Source organism: Pezoporus flaviventris, unplaced genomic scaffold (genome assembly GCF_033815535.1).
Source record: "Pezoporus flaviventris isolate CSIRO_AGI_PZ_B2104156 unplaced genomic scaffold, CSIRO_AGI_Pfla_v1 ptg000020l, whole genome shotgun sequence".
In the NCBI taxonomy this organism is placed as follows: Eukaryota; Metazoa; Chordata; class Aves; order Psittaciformes; family Psittacidae; genus Pezoporus; species Pezoporus flaviventris.
In genome coordinates this window covers 4,842,288-4,861,042 of record NW_026892568.1, presented here as the reverse complement: position 1 = coordinate 4,861,042, position 18,755 = coordinate 4,842,288, and the positions used below count along the sequence as shown (strand labels likewise).

Sequence of the window (18,755 nt, the reverse complement as noted above, 5' to 3'; positions counted from 1 at the left end):
GAACTTGAGGTAGACATCATTTGAAAACAGTGCAGCTCTTAAGAACACAGGGTAGGTCTATAGTCTCATCACCTCTTGCACAAGCATTTCTTGTACAACGGCTGTTATTGCTCTTGCTCTTTACTCAAGAGGTAGCTGCCTTTCAAAACTATCAGATTATTGGAAAACTGACTTGAGAACCTTTGGAATGAAACTGCCATATGAAACCATAATATTGCTTAGAGGAGAGAATATAGATGCATCTGATTTCCTGAGAAGAATGGTGGGAGAAGGTCCCACCACTGGCTATCTCTACACCCTGTATTTTACTCATATAAAACAGATTTTCAGCTTAAACCAACCATCATGGAAATAAAAAGATGAACAAATGCAAAATGTGCATTTGTGCAATTTCAAACTGGTTGTGAACTTTGAAGATAATTTGATCCCAAAAGAAACAATTACTGTGGAAAGAATCTGAATGCTTCAGATTCTTAAATACGTCATCACTATGTTTTACTGTGACAAGAATAGTCACATCCAGCAGTGCTGTTTATTACTTCTGAAAATAACCATATCAAAATCTTATTTACATACAGATTCCCACAGATGTCTCAGATAAAAAAAATTAAACAGCAAATAAGTCACTTTCGTGTTAAAACTGAACCAAGTAGATGGTAATGTAAGTTTTCTACAACTCATTCTTTCTGACCCGAGTAACTTGGTTCTTATTGCTACACCTGTGTTACAAAAAGCAGAGGTAAAAGTGTGTTAATTGATACCTGAGTATTCTGTGTAAGGCAGTCCACCTACACAGTCAATGTATTATTAAATTAAAATTATGTGTGAATATCACAACTATTGTAACAGTTGTCCATCTACAATTAATACAGGTTATTAGCAGCAACATCTACCTTGTTGCTAGTTACAAAAATGGGTTATTCTCAGTGAAAAAGTTTCTTTTATGGCATACTGCACCTTTAAGCATAACACCAGTTTTCACACAAACATTCCCAAATCGAATAGGCACTTAGAGAGAGACCACAAACTTTTTAAACAACAGGTAAAGTGCAAATGCTACTTTGTCACCCACTTTTTTTATGTCCTTTATACTGCTGTGATTTAGCTTTTTTCTTCTGTTTCGAGGAACTCGACTGGCTGTCTCTTGATGCTGCAAAAGGATTCAAAATTCTAAATTAAAGTTTAGAATTAAACTTTAAATTTTGGAAAACCACTTCAGAACGTATCAAAGCTGTTACACAGTTACTAAAGTTTTCCCCTAGTGACTGAACAAAAGCAGAGTATGTTTGTTATGGAAAAAGCCTCCCATTAAATTACTAACAGAAACTACTGTTGCCCTCTCACTAAATGCTAAGTTTGCAGAAACAGAGTTATCAATTATAATCATATAACTTAACCTGGCAGGACTAGTCTTGATGCACTTACCACATAAATACTTCTGCACATGAATAGCAATGCACACACAGAGTTCCACCAAATCCAGTATGTAAAGCATGTATATTTGCAAACTTAAAGCAACAGAAACTCTCAGTGATATCATCCACAACTGATGAGTAAGTAGCAGGTTTTTCCCCCTGCATCAAACAAGCATCTTCTGGCATTAAAAGAAATAGTAGCCACAAAAGCACCCAGAAGTACTTTACAAGTCAAGGTGGGAAAGATCAGAACTGTATACTGCCAAGCATTAGCAAGACCTTGTTCTGTTTTTTGTTACGGCTGGGGACCCGACTTGAAAAGGATGAAGTTACAGAAAATCATCACTGAAGAACAAGGACCAGAAGCAACTGTTACGTTCTTGACAAGGCAGGAACTTACACTGTGGCGCTGGCGGCTGTAGTGGATATCCAGTTAGCTGACACCATCCCACTGGATAGAGGTCTGGGGACTCGCAGTCCACCCACTGATCATACTCATCTTCCCATCCATCAAAGTGTATTCTCAGAAGACGATGGATAATGCGAGTTACTGTGGCCACACATACCAGGCGAGGTTCCATCAGATCAACAGCCTCCAGTTTCATTCCAACATGAAACCCATGGTTTGGAACTTCCTGGAAAAGCAAATAAGGCAAAAAGCAGTAAGCAAACATGTTAACTGAAATGGTTTAAGCACAATACTGGAATAAGTGTTTCAGTTAAATTCATGTAGGGAAATACCAAGTTTCATATACACTCTACTTCACATTTCACAAACATTGAAGCTTAATAGATTTAACTGGTTCTTACTTCTGTAAGTCTCTGTTGCCTTAGTTTTTCAAATTTGCACTTAATGAAATGGGTCAATCCCACTGATTACAAATAGAAATGTAAAGAAAATGCTAATTCCATTTAAAGATGTAGAATGTTTATTACCTTGTTGAAGAGCTTTACAGGTGCTGCTATTGAGTCAGTTTCCCTGAGGTAGTCAAACCATTTAAAAGGGAGTTTTGCATAACCTGTGAATTGGAAACAATATTTACATACATCAACTGCAAACATCAGGCATAAGAACAACAACAAAAATACCTTACTGGCACTGTGTTATGGCTAAAAAGACAACAAAGAAACAAAACATTAACATCAGAAACTTCCACCCTCTGAGCTTTGTCTAAAGGGCAAGACAGTCTCCTGGATGTTGCCCACTTGCAACAAACAAGATGAATGAGCCTCTGGATAACATGGAAAGTGTCATTTAATGTTACAATTAATCACTCATACTTGAAGCTTTCTGTCCACGTAGATCCTTGATCTCTATAATACCCCACACAAATGACCCAGAACAGATCATGGAATTAAGCACATCCAGTGTCTTTCCTAGGGGGAAAGAGCTCCACTATTTAAACACCTGAATTGTTAGGAACAGAGTGGTAAGTACAAGCATGAATATTTTAAAGTAAACGTAAACCCAGCCATAACATGGAAAATTACAGGATCTTTTCCCTTTAATTTTAAAGGGTATTATAAAGAAAAATCTCCCAAATATATTTAGGTTTTGTCTGCCTACTGAATATGCATAAAATAAGCAGGACTTTTGGGCAACTTCTACAGCTACTTAAACCAACAGTTCTCAAACTCTAGGTGGAGCAACAACAGCTTGAAAGATTTCTTGGTAGTCATAAGCAGCGTTGAACATCCTGAACAGATTGAGTGCAATGGGCAGGGCATGTGGAGCTACAGGAAACGGCTGGATCTCATCTAGGGGGGGCAGAGAGCTCCCACTGGGTCTTAGCTCAGTTCTGCTGACTCAGACTCATGAGGCAGCCCAAAATGCAATTCCATTCTTCAAAGTGTCTAAGCATCTTCTACTGATTCCAGCCTGAGATGAAGATGTTTGGAAGGAATGAGTATAAAGTCCAATGATTTCACAGTGACTTATCTGCACCGCTACATGCAATCTGGAAAAGTGTTCACAATAGGTATGCAATATTTGCATGAATAGATGTAGCTGAAAAGCTAAAAATCACTAAGGGCAGTAATGTATCAGTGCTGTGTATTAATGCTTTCCTGTTAATGCACAGCTCCTGGCTAGATCAACATATCTCTATGCAATTTATTTAACTTCTCACCACACACTACAGACATGTGCACGTGGTCCTTGCTGGAGTAGTCAGAATTCAGAAACTCCATTTTCAAGCCCATTACTTGGAAAGCAAAATACACCTCTCGTAAGAACTAAGAAGCTTTGATTACTGTGATCCTATTAAATATGTTAATGTGCATTATGTTCTGTATTTTACTCCTGTTAATTCCTCTTTCAAATGACTTTTAGATTATTGCGTGTGCAATTTTTAATCATGGCTCAGTGGGTGATACAGAACCACTATGGAAAACTGCAACAAAAGGGAAAAAATACAGGTATAGAAAGGATAAAGTTGCCATGATAAAAGAAACACAGAAGAATCATAAATGTGCTAACAACAAAATTCACATTCTATAGCGTAAGTAGTGTCTGAAAAGTAATGAGAACGAGTTTCATCACAGCAAGAAGCGGTTTTCCTATTCTGTATCAGCAACTTGATGTATTTCTTTCTAAACTGACTGATAGGTATTGATATGCATGCTTTTTCCTCTCACTTTATTTCAAGAGACTCTTGCACCACCTATTTTTTAGGGCTGATTATGCCCATGAATTTGTAGGCAATAAATTCACTATATGAACTGACTGAAAAATAGCAGTAAATCTGTCCAATTGCACTTTCCACATACTCAGCAATGACAGATTCATTAGTGTGCAATAATGAAAATGATATGAAATTATTTTCTTCATGTTGCATTACACTGTCTTTGTCGTTATTACCTAGAAAATCAATTCAATGAAGTAGAAGCCTGCAAGAATGAGAATGGAGAAAATAAAATAAATAGAAAACCATTATTATCTGCTGTTACACAGCTAGTAACAATCCTTTATAAATCACTAGACCAAGACAATAAAATGGAAGAATGAAGGCAATACAGTCTTCTGTAGGCATATGTGCTAGTGGACAGACAGCTTTCTCTCACGGAAGGGATTATGCAACATACAGCTCCCACGGTTACTTCCTCAAAGCTCAAGTTTATGCATATTCTGGTATTGCTGTGAATTAGACTAAGCCTGAGATTCTTTACAACGCTTCTCAATCCTTTTGATGGCCAGGACTTCCCAAGCAAAGCCATGTTCTAAACAGTCCTTTTAGTAACAAGCATACTTCCCATTCACTTAATGGATGTACCATTCAACCAATGGCTATCCTCAGTTTCTGACAGCAAAAGCAAATTACTTTAGCCAGAGAATCAATGTTCAATTTGACTCTTTCTAAATGGGAGGTTTGTCATCTCTGTTGTAGATTACTTTGAAGTTACGCTGTTGTATCTGTTTCAGACTTGAGAAAGTCCTAAAAAGTGACACGAATTTTGTCGAATGAGTTAAGAAACAAAGCATATGGCACATACAATATCACTGAAAAATATTCAAAATAAAATGTGGTCAGAATGCTATATGTACCTCTGGGTGGAGTTAGTTCAATCATGTTAATTTCACAGAAACCAACAGGGAAAATAGAAGGGGAAGTGGCATGGTAACAAAACCAATCAGACCCATCTGCTGCTTCTGAGCCATCAATCCCAATCATAAGATAGCCATCTGCTAAAACCTTTGTGAAGAAAAACAAAATTTTACATTAAATACCTTGAACTGTGTGATAAGGCTAGAAAGAAAGCATGCCATGTTTCAAAAGAGTGAAAAGTAACTCAATCATAATGGAAGCACACTTAGAAGGACATTCAATTGCAACAGAACAAAAAAATCTCAGATCATACCTGTCTCCAGGTCTGGGTGCACTATTGTCAGATGTACCTTTGTTAACAGCAAAGTTAGGAGATGAACATTTCCCTTTCCTGATCTCTAGTCATGAACATCAGTTCTACTTCTAAAGCCCTATAATTCAGCCTACTCTTTAGCTTGCAAAGATATTCTGTACACCATTAATGAGACAAAAGACTCAAAATCGTAACTGCACTCCTCACTGGTAAGGTTATACAATTCTGCTAAGCTACTTCTCATTTTCTTACTCTTTTAAAATAGATTTCACATGGATGAGCTCCCTTTCAATCAAGCTAGGAAAGAAGTATACCCTTAAAATGTCTTCATTGGCTTCTGCAAGTAAGCAAGATGAGGTTTCAGTTGCAAAATACTTGGTAGAATTAGCACAATCAATCTCACAAACATGCTCTAATTAAAGGTATGGCTGAATTTCCAGGGTTTAAAGTCAAAACAAAAATTTACCTGAATACTGTCTTTTTCATAGTAGTTGTATGTAAGCAGTGACTGGACATATTCCATAAACATCCACTACACGAATGAACTGCATTTATTTTGGTTTTGAGTTCGTTTCAAGCCTGAATAAAACTGAATAAATAAAGGATTCCTGTCTAGCTTCCCAAAATACACATTTGCTTTCTTACCTTTCTAATGGTTGCCACACATATTGCCGAAAGGTTTAAGGGGTCTATAGCTTCCAATTTCATCCCTTCTTTAAAAAATTCTCCAGCTGCATCAACCTCTTTTACCTAAAGAATCAGATAACAGCACCAGAAGCTAAGACTCTAATAAGCCTGGAACAAAACGTAACCCCACACTGCCAAAGCAACAGATGGAAATACCTGCTGTATCATCCCTGCTTATGTTAAGGAGGCCAAATGAGGCAAGAGCTTGAATAAAAGTAACGTGCTGGGCTGGACTTAAGTCCTAAATCAACTCTGAGAAAAGAGTGTTCCTGCCAGCAAACTCACCTTCATAAATAAATGTGGGGGTGCATCAAAATGTCCATCCTGTTTCTTTGTAATATCTACAAGGAATAATAGTAGATGTTACTCAGAAGTTTTGTTAATAGCAGACAGTATGCATTCTGAATGTTAACTTAAACAGTGCAATCACTAGCATGGGAGGCACATAGTTTATAATGGGATTGCCACAAAATTCTGAAGGCCATAATCCAGCTATTTTCCTTATTGATGTCTTCCTGCAATACCTCTACAACACCATCACATTTATAGAAAAACCCCAAATCCAATATTTACAAGACCACTTGATTATGTCACAGAATTGATGCAAATGCACAGAGAAGCTTTTGCAAGAAACTGGTAACTACTTTGCACTATGTTATGACAGAAAAGGATACGGTTTTATATATAGCTGGGTTTAGCCAACTGTTCAATACTACTTTCCAAGGGCAACCCCTGGAACTCTGCTAGAGACACCACTTTTGGGAAGCAGCACTGCTCTTGATTTCTTTAATCACTCTTATTTCTAAATGGTTTCAGTCAAAGTTGAAGCACTTGGAAAACTGAAGGCTTCCCTCGAAGGATGCCTTGTGCATGTGTTACAGGAATTCTGTTTTCGACAAGAGACACAAGCTCAACAGAGCAGAGAAATATTAAAAACCAGACTTTATCCATGTTGCATTGTACAAGGGCAGATGTGAAGAAATGAGGAGTTTGTGGAGCAAGACTCTGTAATTCCAGGTATCATCATGAGGTTTACCATGTTTGAATAACGTAGTTCAAGGTTTTCCTGGTTAGACAGTTTGTTAACCTCTGGTTATTGCTGCATCCCATTGACATACCACAAATCAACCTATAATTAATTTGCTTTTTTCCAATGCTATAAAATATACCATTTATACTTGTAACTTAAACTCCCAAATGTAATATAACTGTTAAACCCCCTGGACCACACTATAAATTTTTAAAGATCATTATTCAAGATAGTTTTATTAATTATGTAAAGTGACAGAACTGCTTAAGTCGGACATCTCCAAGCCAATACTGCCCACAAAGACACCTCTAACCCACAACAAGCTTACCAGATCTTTTAAATCTGTGTCCTATACTTCGAGACCAACCAATATGATGTATGAGGGGACTGTACATATGGCACCAGAAGTCATCAGTTTTGTCGTCACTTTCTTCATTCACCAATCTTAATCGTCCCCCAATGACACATTCTACAACTGCTACCCTTGTTCGACAAAGGTGTGTTTTGTCAACAACTTCTACTCTCATGGAAGTTTTGAAGGGATACTGCATACTCTCAGACACCTTAAAGTAATAGGGAGAAAAAGCCATTCAGTAAGAATATACTGTGGTTTTCTTTAGCCATGTGTCTTCTGCAAGTAAAGCTGGTATCAATGTGCTTCTCATTTAATTCAAGTACTTTCTAAGCAACCTGCAAAAATGACACAAAGGACTACTCTTGTATTTCACTGTTCATGGGGAAGAATGAAAAGCTTCAAAAAAGTGTAGAATAGATCCTACAATGCTCTAATTGTATCAAGTACAGCCTCTAATAACAGTTCTCACATAGGTTACAGGAATCTTCCAGTGATGTAATGAACGTTTGCTCAGTTGTGAAAAATGGATAAAATTACATTGAAAAATTATTTTAACAAGCTCCCCAAGATTGTTTTTCTATTTTTTCATCCACGCAAAATACAAAATAGAATTAAAATAATTTAATATAAAAGGCATGGAAAACAAACCTTCAACATAATTAAAACTGGTCACTCACAAACATATTTCCTGATAATATATCAAAAAGAAAGAAAAAGAATGGAAATAGATGTTAATATGCCTTGAGAACACACATTCTGTTTAAAAGTAAGTATTTGTCACTTGCCATTTCCATTGTTAAATCCAAGTATTGAGATCTTGCCAATCTAATTTGGCTTCCAACAGAGCCAATTTTTAACTAGAAATGAACAACTGCAGAAATGTGTTCCTTGTTCTTCACTCTTTAATACTAGATGCAGTGTAAGACAACAATATTCCTACTGAAAGCTATGTAATATCTCATCATATTAGGAAGTAAACTTACAGCACACTATATACAGGCAGCTGCCACACTTAAAAGATATGACCTACAGACAGCAAAAAAATCTAGTCCAGAGCAGATGAAATATATTAACATTTAAAAGCATGTCCTTTATTGCATCTAGGTACATGCTATATGAATGCATTTTGTTCAGTTTCTTGAAATAGTACATGACAAAACCCATTCTTGAATTAGAAAAATTAGTTTTAATTGGTTTTATGTATCACAGGGTAGCTGACTGGCACTTTTGGTTTGGGGTTTATTCATTTATTTTTAAATTGGGGTATTTTAAAATTAAAACAGACTAACAAATTTTAAAAGAAAATTACTTTCTGCCAGAGGAAACAGTTTTCCAAACACATACTGACAAGTGCTGACATAAATGGAGAACAGAGATTGTAAGGAAAACTGTATTTAAGGGAAGAAACTACTGTATCAAAAGGAGCTATGTGCCATTGAAAGATACTTCAGTTCTTCACATTGTGCTGCAATTTTGGTTACATTACATCATTGATATTGCATCAGCCTTACCTTCTGAGAAAAGTCAGGAGGAAGTGTTTTGGCACCAGTAAGTCGTTTCACTAGAAAAGCTTTCCAGTTTGTGTATTTGTGTTGGATGGCTGTTGCAAATGAAGGGGAAAAAATAAGCCACTGATTTTTAATTGTGTCCGTTAGAGACAACATTAGAGTCTGGAATATGTAAAGAAGAAATCCCAGATGACTATTAAAAAGCCTGGATGACAATAATGACAAAAACCTCTTTAGAGAATGAATGCTACCCAAGATTAGTTTATGGGTACATCAGGGCAAAGAATGTAATGACTAAATATAAATAAAATCAGTGCATGATCACATCACTGATCAGCTAACTGCTTCCACCTGCATCTTAAAAGCTTTAAGTCACATCAGATGGGCTACTCCAAGAAACACTTTCAGCATCAGTCGAGTCTTTATTTTTCCACAAAATAAAATGATTTATTCGTAACTGTTGATAGAGTTGCTATGGTAAGAAAATACTTTGGTATCTGGACCATGAGCAAATCTAGTGTAATAAAGCAACCTTCATATCAATGGGTAAGGCTACTATTTACATACTTCGAGGAGGAACTAGGGGCTTCCCACTGGTTGCACACCAACCAACTGGGTGGATGTCAGAACCACAAACGTTGCACCAGAAGTCAAGACTTGAATCATTTTCAAAGCCTTCATATCTTAGCAGTGCATTGTAGCCTGAAAGAAAGCAATCCCATGTAAAGCAGATAAAAATTGAACAAGATTATAAAGTACATATTAGCTTTTCTTTGCCAATCTTAATGTATATTACATGAGATTTCCTAGACTATGACTTTTTATAGAATGTTATTCTTATGGCACTTGTCTGCATGCTATTGATGCACAGAACGGATAGTTTCAGTAAGTGTGCATGCGCCATCATGCAAGTCAAATTTTAATTAAAAATTTTATAACCCTTTAGAAGTAAAGTGTAGGACAACAAAATTAATTTATTACCTACAGGATCTGTTTTTTTCATACCATAGCTATGTGGTCTTGAATTTTTAACTCTAACCAATAACAGTTACTTGCCATTATACAGTCTACTTCTCACTCTGCACTACTTTTATTGCACTGAGGCAATACAAAACCAACCCAAAATACAAAAAAAAGCCCCAGGCATTCTCAAGCATCACTGAAGACCCTGGGGAACAGTATATAACATAGTGATAGTGCTAAAACATTTAACCTATTGATGCAGCTCTAATAACCTAACCACTGGGATTATACTAAAATTATACTAACCAGGTGACCACTGACTCAATCATTAGCTCCCTTCACACAGTTATTTTGATCATTTTAATAATTTCAAATAAAATAAATTTACCTGCCAATTTTACAATTCCAGCTATCCAGAAGACTTTGGTAGGTAGGCTGCAGTCAGTGTTTGGAACCTCCACCCGCACTCCTTCTGAGATATCACCCCAGCATGTCCCCATAGGTGCCTATCATTTAAGGTGGGGGGAGAAAGACACCAGTTCATCACATTAAAATAATTAATTTGTTATTATATCAGTGTTTTTGCAGGTCTTAAGACAAAACAATCAAAATACATGATAAAACATAAGCTTACGTTTAGAAAACACTCTGTGAAAACCTAGTTTTGATTTGAAGCTTATGTGCAGTATTGTAATTGTTGACAATTATTACTGTGTTTTTCCTGGAAAAACTATAAGATTTCAAGTCTAAAAATCTGTAAAGCACAAATAAATATTGCATATACTCACAGGTCAGCTTTACTGTTTCAAGTAGGTGCAAGCTAGTGCTTCTAATGGGAATGGTGTAATTCCCCTGCAATTCTACTTACAACAAAATTATGGTACTTTATAAATTTATACCTGTACGACAGACACCAAAATCTTTAAATTCCATAAAGCAGAAATGTTCCTGAAAAAAATGCCTAAAAGTTACATTTTGACTCTATCCCAGTGATTTATTATGGTGGGGCTCATCACTCACTGGCTCACGTCCTTTCAGAGGAAGGGGCAAGTGATCATTCCATCAAGTAAGCAAAAGATCAGAAGGTGCTTATAAGTGGCACCTTTTTGATGAATGCCAAAAGGAAACGCTCTGCTAGATTCCTCACACTGTCCTCAAGGCTCACACTAACATGTTAATAACAGAAAGGAATACATGCCTGATAAACTACCAAGGATTTATGGAAACTGGAAATAAGCTGCATTTAGTTTGCTACCTCAAAAAAGCTAGTTTTGTTGAACTGAGCATCATGAAAAGATAGTCAAGGATGGTACTGTAGAGATATCAGAAATGCACAGTGCTGAAGAACCTTACAAGTGACTCAACTGAAGTTAGGTTGGTAACAAAACAGAAAATGATGCAGTGTAGATTAAACTTGAGACCACCAAGAAGGGAAATATTCAGATTTGGGGTATTTCAGAACAACAGTCATATAACTTCATAGGTGTTCTGAGCAAATATATTTTTATCAGTTCAGAGAATATTCAGGTATCACAGGGACAACTGAAGGGACCCTCTGGTTCTGCACCATAGTGTGCAGACAGTGTTCCAAGGCTGTGTCTTATTTACAAAGCTCTTTGCAAACACAGAGAACCTACTCTCAGTGAGAACAGCCTCCAACTTCATAAAGTTTTGGCTGAGAGCTCCAAGTGAAACTTTGATTAATCCCGAATGACTGGAATTTTGCTGGTAATCAGCAACAGCCGACTAGCAGCACTAAAAGCCAAACTTAGCTTAAAAAGGGATACCCTGCACTAGTAGAAATACTTGAGGCTAGGCATGCAAAACCAAAAATAGTTTTAACTATTAAAGGAAAAATAAGTTATTACAAGTATGCCAGTTTCTGATTCTTGAAGCCTGGTCTCTTCATGTTCTGCTATGTCCCATCTACACCAGACTAGACTGCAGAGCTCTTTTCTGCCATCTGGCAGAGATGAAAAAAACCAGCTCCAAAGATGATGGCTTACTTTCACATACAAAATCTGCAGATACAGCTTCTTAATCAAGTCCTATCACACGTTCACTATAAGCTCTAAATTGACACATGTAGATTTCTGAATTGGGGAAATAAACTTTTCAAAGTGCATATTTTAGTAAATCTTGTTGCCTTCTATAGACATACAAATGAGGGCAAACAGTCAAAAATAGTGCTGAATAATTTCATAATCCAGCTGAACTTAACCAAAATATATTTTACTGCCTGCTCATCTATTCAGCTGATTCGGAGAGAAAAGTATATGGAAACACTTCTCACATCAATTGGTAATGGAAACGTGGATTGGTATAGAGGGAAATAGCAGAAAGTTAAATTTGTCCTTGACTGTGAAAATATTGGTTCTGCTAGTTCTCCTACACCAATCCATATGGCCCACCCTTTAGGATAAGGAAGTCATCCTGTGTAGCATCACTACTGAAATGCCAGATTACGCTGCTGTCCTGGACTGGTGGTTTACAGTATACTTAGTATACTGTTCCACCTTTGTCTTTCTCAGTCATTGTGAATATTAAGGGAGGAAGACTGGATCAACCAGGGCTGTAACAGCCATCTTCCTTCATGTCTTCTCTGTCTTCATCTAATTAATCAATCAATGTTTGCACAGTGCTATAAAAAACTCAAAAAGCACTGTGTAAGTGCTGGCTGGAAGGGCAACTCTGAAGTCTGGATTGGCATAGTGCGAACTAGCAGAACCACAATTTACAGGTAAGAACAAATTTACCTTTCAGACTCGTGACGAAGAGATCCACTTCGTGTCACTCCCAAACAAGGAAAATCTGGTTCATCACTTCCTGCTCCGGGAGATGAACTGGGAGGGTTTATCTGTGAGTGGCAGCTGCCTTCTCTGCAAGGTAAGTTGCAATCAGGAAGGGCCTGTTTGACAGGAGCGCCTAAAGGCTACTTATGTCCGTGTGCCCAGTTGAGCAAATACCTTGGGGTTAAATAATTGGCTTCTGAAGGTTTTGGATGGCACCGACATTGCCATGATTTCAGACTTGAAAACTTGAATCAGGCTTTTAATGGCAAAGTGCTGCTACAATTCCTTCAGTGTGAGGATACTATGCCTAACCTTGTGTGTGAACAGAACCCCAACAAAGGGCAATGCCGGAGAAGACAACGTGCAAGACGTTTAACAGGAAGAGCTCACAGCAAGGCACTGCCACCTAGTGTAAAACCCTGGAACAGCTCCCTTCGAGCAAAACATTCCTTTATATATTTATTTTTGTAACAAAGAAACCAGGAGAATGGAAGTATTTCTGCTCAGAATAACACTCAAATGGAAGAAAGACTGAAAAATTCTTAAGTTCAGGAAACATGCATCTCACTAGCAACAGAGAGGAAAAGAATAATGACTACTAATTGTGCATAAAGTTGTGCATTAAGTAGTACTGAAAATCACTCAAAGCATTGCATTTGCTTTTGTTCTAGGAATGCTTTGAGCTAATCAAAGCAAATATAGAAAAAAGTAGAAACTGTTTGGAAGAAAGTGAAATTGGAATGGAGGTTAGCAATGAGCAGAGTGCATGTGACTAAGCTATAACACAATATTAAAAACATGAAACTAAGGAGTTTTCCTCCTCGTATCAGCTACTGTTGTGTGTCTGATGAAGGCAATTCAACACAACTAAAGAAAATAAGAGGCTGAAGGTGCACAAACAGTAGTTCTGGCTTTGTCACAGGCTTCCTATATGACATAAACCAAAGCAGCTTCTCTACTTCAGTTTACCAAACTATAAAGGGGTGTAATTGTACTACTGCTAGTAAATTTCATTACTGTACAAAGCACTGAGTCTAGGATGATGTTAATGGGGAAGTATAAAAAAAACAAAACACATTAAAGACATCAAAAGACTTTGAAATTCTCTCATACAAAGAAAGAGATAGAACTTCAAGATTCAAATGTGTTAATTCTAAAATGTAACTGTTTTAAATTGAAAAGGAAATAATTCTCCAGGCAAAAAAAGAACTGATCTGGGAAAATTACATTAGACCTGAAATACTGGTATGCCAGGTCATTAAAAATAAATATATTAATAAGTCAAATCCCACATCTCATAATTCCCTTAATTTTTCTTTAATATTGCGCCAATGTTCCCTACCAAATATCCACATAGATACACCCAGTATAACTAGATACATATTTCATTTAACAACAAATTGAAGTGTACGTTGTGATTTTCTTGTCACCTCAAAACTTTTGTTTTGAACAGAGTAAATTTCTATGTTCATTCTTATGGGCACACACAAGATGTGCATGGAATCCATAAAACTAACAAACATCAGTACAAACTTTAATGAATCAAAGCGATACAGCACACAGAAAACAGGAATAATCTTTCCAGACAGACAAAAAGAGTATTGTTTCTTTTAATCATCAATGGAGAACGGAAGAGAGAGAAGGGTTTAACAAGAGATTACCAATGTCTTGTCAGATTCCGACTGGTTTAAATAATCTTTTTCAATGAAATAATTTCAGTAAAACTAAATACAAATAACACCTTAAATACTAACTAATGCCCACCAAAGAAGTAGAAATCTCCTAAGGAGTCTGCAGGAGTTGCATTTTACTTGTGAAAAAGGAAAACAGGGACAGAAAAGGAACAACATTGAGGCTTAATAGCACTGTTGCCATGTAGCTTGTGAAAATTTTCAAGGTAAAAATGCTAACATCAGTATTGTATCTGCTCACATTATTGTCATACCATTTGACTTAGTGAGAGCAGTAAGAAAGATGAACTCCTTGTAAATTATGCTATAATGGTCCATATTACAAGTGACCTAACTATTGTAGCTGTATCTAATTAAGGATACCATACATCATGAAGAATTTGTTGTAACGGCACAGCTCACATTATCAAACAATATCTTTTGATACTTACTTATGAAATCGGTTATTACAGCATGTATATAACAGTGGAAGCAAAGTGCTTACTTCAGCACACGGAATTTGATACAAGTTCATGAAGTTCTACTAATGCAAGGCTCTGTCCCGGGCAATGGTGAAGGCCTCTGAGCATAAATGGTGCTATTCAGAAAGAGCCAACTGCCACGAGCCCTCAACTCCTACTGATTTACGGCTTGACAGGGCTCAGCATGAATTCCAGAACTGGACAGAAAATGTGTCTCTTCTCCCTTATGGAAAAGTTCCATGAAACAAAAATGTTTGTTTTGACTGCAGTTTTCATCAGATAATTTTGAGCAACATAAAACTTTTGTAAGAAGATGAACACTGCAACGTCCCAAATAAAAAGTGAGAAAACACCATGTCAGAAAGTCTTTTCTTATGAAACAGAAAGTCCTGACAATGTTTAAAGAGATTTAATAATTGGAGTTTAATAAGCACATTAAGGACAGATGCTGCTAAATATTTTCCTCATCCCTAATTACATTCTGTAATAACTGAGAACTCTTTGTTTGGAATGTTCTAACTCTAAATCAGAGAAAACCAACCTCTAATTTCAGATTTACAAAAAGCCTTTGTTTTTGTCTATTTCTACACCACCTGGCAGCATGACTCTCAGGGAGACTCTCACTAACCTAAGGAAAAAATAAACCTCAAATACAAATACGTAACCAAACGATCAGTGCAACATAATGGAGCAAGCTTGATGTGATCTAGAAAGCCTTTTGCAACTTTTTCTAACACAGCATGAATTGCTTTGTTACTCTATAGTGCATTTGATGATTTTGCGCCTTGAATAAATAACTTGATACATGTTTAAGAATCCTTTTATGTTGCTTTGATTATGGCAGCATCATAAGAGTAAGTGATGGTGTTCAGAATGGTTTTAAAGGACAGATCAAAATCAAAAGTAGTCACACTAACACAATTTATAAGTTTCACAGTCAAGGCCATGAAGCATATTTGGATACGAGTATTTTGCAAAGCTTAATTACAGAACTAACAGGGACTCTCTCTCTCACGCACACACACAAAAGGATAGCACATATTGAAAAATACTTACATGTTTAAAACAGGTAACAGGAGCTGCTGTAAAGCTATTGCTATTGATGTAGTTACCCCAGCTGAAACCTTCCACAGGGACAGCTGCTAAGAGAAAGTTATTTTATTTAGGAAGCTGCTAATGAATCTTGCCTTACCAAGAATTTGTTTCAGCAATGTTCATAATGCCATTACCTGCTTTAGTCTTTGCCTGGTTTTGTAAAGTTGCTTGGTACTGAGCATATGCTGCTAATTTAGCCACTAAAGGTTGTTTCTGTAGAACTTTAGCCTTCTTTGTTGGAGGTTTACCCTAAAACAAAAAAAGCTAAGTAAATAAAGTCTTTTCAAACTCCCATCAGGAACTTTCCATAGCTCTGTAGTATATCTCTGGTAGATTTAACTACAATTAGACCAACATAGAATGGAACTCATCTAAGTATCACAAAATTACATATAATAATTAGTAAGTTTAAAAACCAGCAGCAAAGAACGTCCAAAAATGCCTTTTGTACTAGTATTCCGACTTGAACAGCATTATAGATTCATTGTTGTTTACCTGAAAAAAAGATATATTTTAAAAGCAGGTCAAAAGGAAGAACTTTTCATCTAATTTATACTTATGGCATTTGTTGCAATAAACTTGAGACTGGATATAATGGTATTTTTTGACATTTCTATCTCTTTTCTGCAATGTTATAAATACACCTTTATGATTACTTAATATTTTAGGTGAACAGACCAGACCCCATTTTGCAAATCTATATAGTTGTGAGCACCCTCAAAACCAAATCACAACAACGCTAAGTAAATCTTCATGCTTTCTAAAGCCAGAGAGTATCTTGGCTATGACATGCATGGAATTTAAAGTCACTACATTGCAGACTGAAGATTTTTCCTCATCTTTTTCCTGCAGAAGGGCCACTGCAGCAGAAATGAAATAAGGACTCAATATTCTCTGTAATTTGCTCTGCTTATGAAAGCAATTTTTTTGTTACTAATACAGTTCTGGCTTACAAAATCACTTATATGAAAATTTCAATGTGTAAAGAAACTTGACTTATCTTAAAACAGCTGGCAAGTCTTACTGATGTAGACATTTTATGAATACAGACTATAATAAGTATATAAGGAAAATGGTGTCTGTACCGCTACCTGAAGCCTGGCCAGAATGCTGGCCTTCTTGGAGTTGGATGAATAACTTCTAGAGCACGATACACTGCAGAAGCGTTTCGTTTTAGAGTAAAAAGCGTCACGGACACCAACCATTCCACACATCTCGCATGTAGCTGACCAGGACAGAAAAAGCCGAATGTTAAAGAGTGTAATAAAGACCTCAGTAAAAAAAAAAAAAAAAAAAAAAAAAAAAAAATCAGAAAACGATACGAGGAAGGTCCTGTAGGTGGCATCACCAAATAGTTTGAGGCTTTGAACATGAGAATTGCACCAAAACCCTGACTTCAAATAAGAACACCAGCACAAACGTCAGTGAAACACTGCGAACCATTGGTGAAACAGTTCCTCCTTTCTGCTCCCTATTAATTTTGCACTGGTTGCAAAAATGAATGACCCAGCCATAGCAGATTTCTGTGTTTCCATGGTTCTCAAACATCTGCTTTGAATCTGGGTCTGCCAATCTTGATTTCCTCTAAATATTTAATACTTCCTACCCACAATGAAACGGGATCTCTTTTCTGAATCATAAATTATATAATATTATCATTATATGTATTATGTATACCTAAAGTACCCCAGCCCACCACTTTTAGCTGTAGTCACATGCTTTAGAGGTTGGCAGCATCACCCACTGATGAATAAGAGTTTGTGGACCAACTTATGCCAAGAGGACAATACCGAGATCCTAACCAGAGAGTGCTCTATTAATCACTAATGATTCTGGCTAAAATATTTTTTCATCAATGATAAAAATAATCCCTTTTACAATTCACAGTGGGTGGTGAACAGGTATACACTAACAGACTTCATACAGTAGCAGTAATGAAGTCTTCCTAGTATAGGAAGAAATATATTTTAACATATCGTATATATAACAAAGGGTAGAGAGAATATATGCCCAAGCACAGAGAACACTCCGACATTTTCCTCAAAGCTCAAAGAGTAGAAGCAATGTACATAAGAACATACACATGCATGGGCATATACACACAACACACAGTTGAAGGGAAGGTGGATGTTCCCATTCTCTTTCTTTCCTGATAGCAGTTTTCAAAACTAATCTCATTTCAGTTTAGCTAAAAATCAAACAATTCCCCCTCCCAAAACAAACTGTATTTTCCCTCTGAAAACAAACATTTTGATCCCTTTTCAATAAGGGCCAACATCTAGGATTGGACCCTCACAACTTACAACACAGACTAAAAAATACCAGTATCAGACTCTTTGTATTCATGCACCACCTACTTACCCATGCCAGATTTGCCATCTGGATAAGTATAGACCTGTCCATTGTTCTTTATAATTGGGAGACTGGACGGCAAAGGAGCAACCTCCTCTTCACTCTCATCTGAACTGGAGCTGCTGCTGGTGTCCTCACTACAACTATCATAACCGTCAAACATCCCGAATGAATCACGTCTTTTCCTTTCTGCACGTGAAGTATGTTCTGTCTAAAAACAAAACAAACAAAAAAATCCCAAGAATAGCAGAGGATTCTGAATGCAAATATTTCCAAAAGTCAAGCTTAAAAAGTTTCAAAGGTCAGTCAGCCTTCAAAAGCAGATGTAATAACAAACTGCTCTATGAGCACAGAGATAGGAACCATATATTGCCAATTTAATTAGTATTGGTATACTACACTGATATTAAAACCAGCCAATTTTCAGTATTGTGATACCAAGGAAGAAAAATCTCTCTCACAATCCACTGAGAATACACAGTAGCAGTCCATACATTTTCTTCCGTGGTATCTTTAGAGTTCATTAAACCTGATGTGCTGAATAATGA

The 18,755-nt window shown here is 36.6% G+C and overlaps 1 protein-coding gene across 8 annotated transcripts in view; it reads right to left on the bottom strand.

The window, feature by feature from the left end:
- Positions 1–18,755, bottom strand: part of MBTD1 (mbt domain containing 1) — a 35,954-nt gene that overhangs the window by 9,648 nt on the left and 7,551 nt on the right. For 3 of the 8 annotated variants that reach the window (XM_061455417.1, XM_061455410.1, XM_061455418.1), the window contains 14 exons: positions 18,217–18,418; positions 16,941–17,080; positions 15,990–16,104; positions 15,817–15,902; positions 10,205–10,322; positions 9,421–9,555; positions 8,857–8,945; positions 7,319–7,553; positions 6,246–6,301; positions 5,919–6,023; positions 4,960–5,107; positions 2,352–2,434; positions 1,816–2,050; positions 1,073–1,150 (listed from right to left, as the gene is read on the bottom strand). In XM_061455417.1, the coding sequence (XP_061311401.1) occupies positions 1,073–1,150; positions 1,816–2,050; positions 2,352–2,434; positions 4,960–5,107; positions 5,919–6,023; positions 6,246–6,301; positions 7,319–7,553; positions 8,857–8,945; positions 9,421–9,555; positions 10,205–10,322; positions 15,817–15,902; positions 15,990–16,104; positions 16,941–17,080; positions 18,217–18,370 (1,777 nt within the window). In that variant the 5' untranslated portion in view covers positions 18,371–18,418. The remainder of the gene's footprint in view (positions 1–1,072; positions 1,151–1,815; positions 2,051–2,351; positions 2,435–4,959; positions 5,108–5,918; positions 6,024–6,245; positions 6,302–7,318; positions 7,554–8,856; positions 8,946–9,420; positions 9,556–10,204; positions 10,323–15,816; positions 15,903–15,989; positions 16,105–16,940; positions 17,081–18,216; positions 18,419–18,755) is intronic. The other 5 variants (XM_061455411.1, XM_061455412.1, XM_061455414.1 and 2 more) reach the window with 5 other exon arrangements.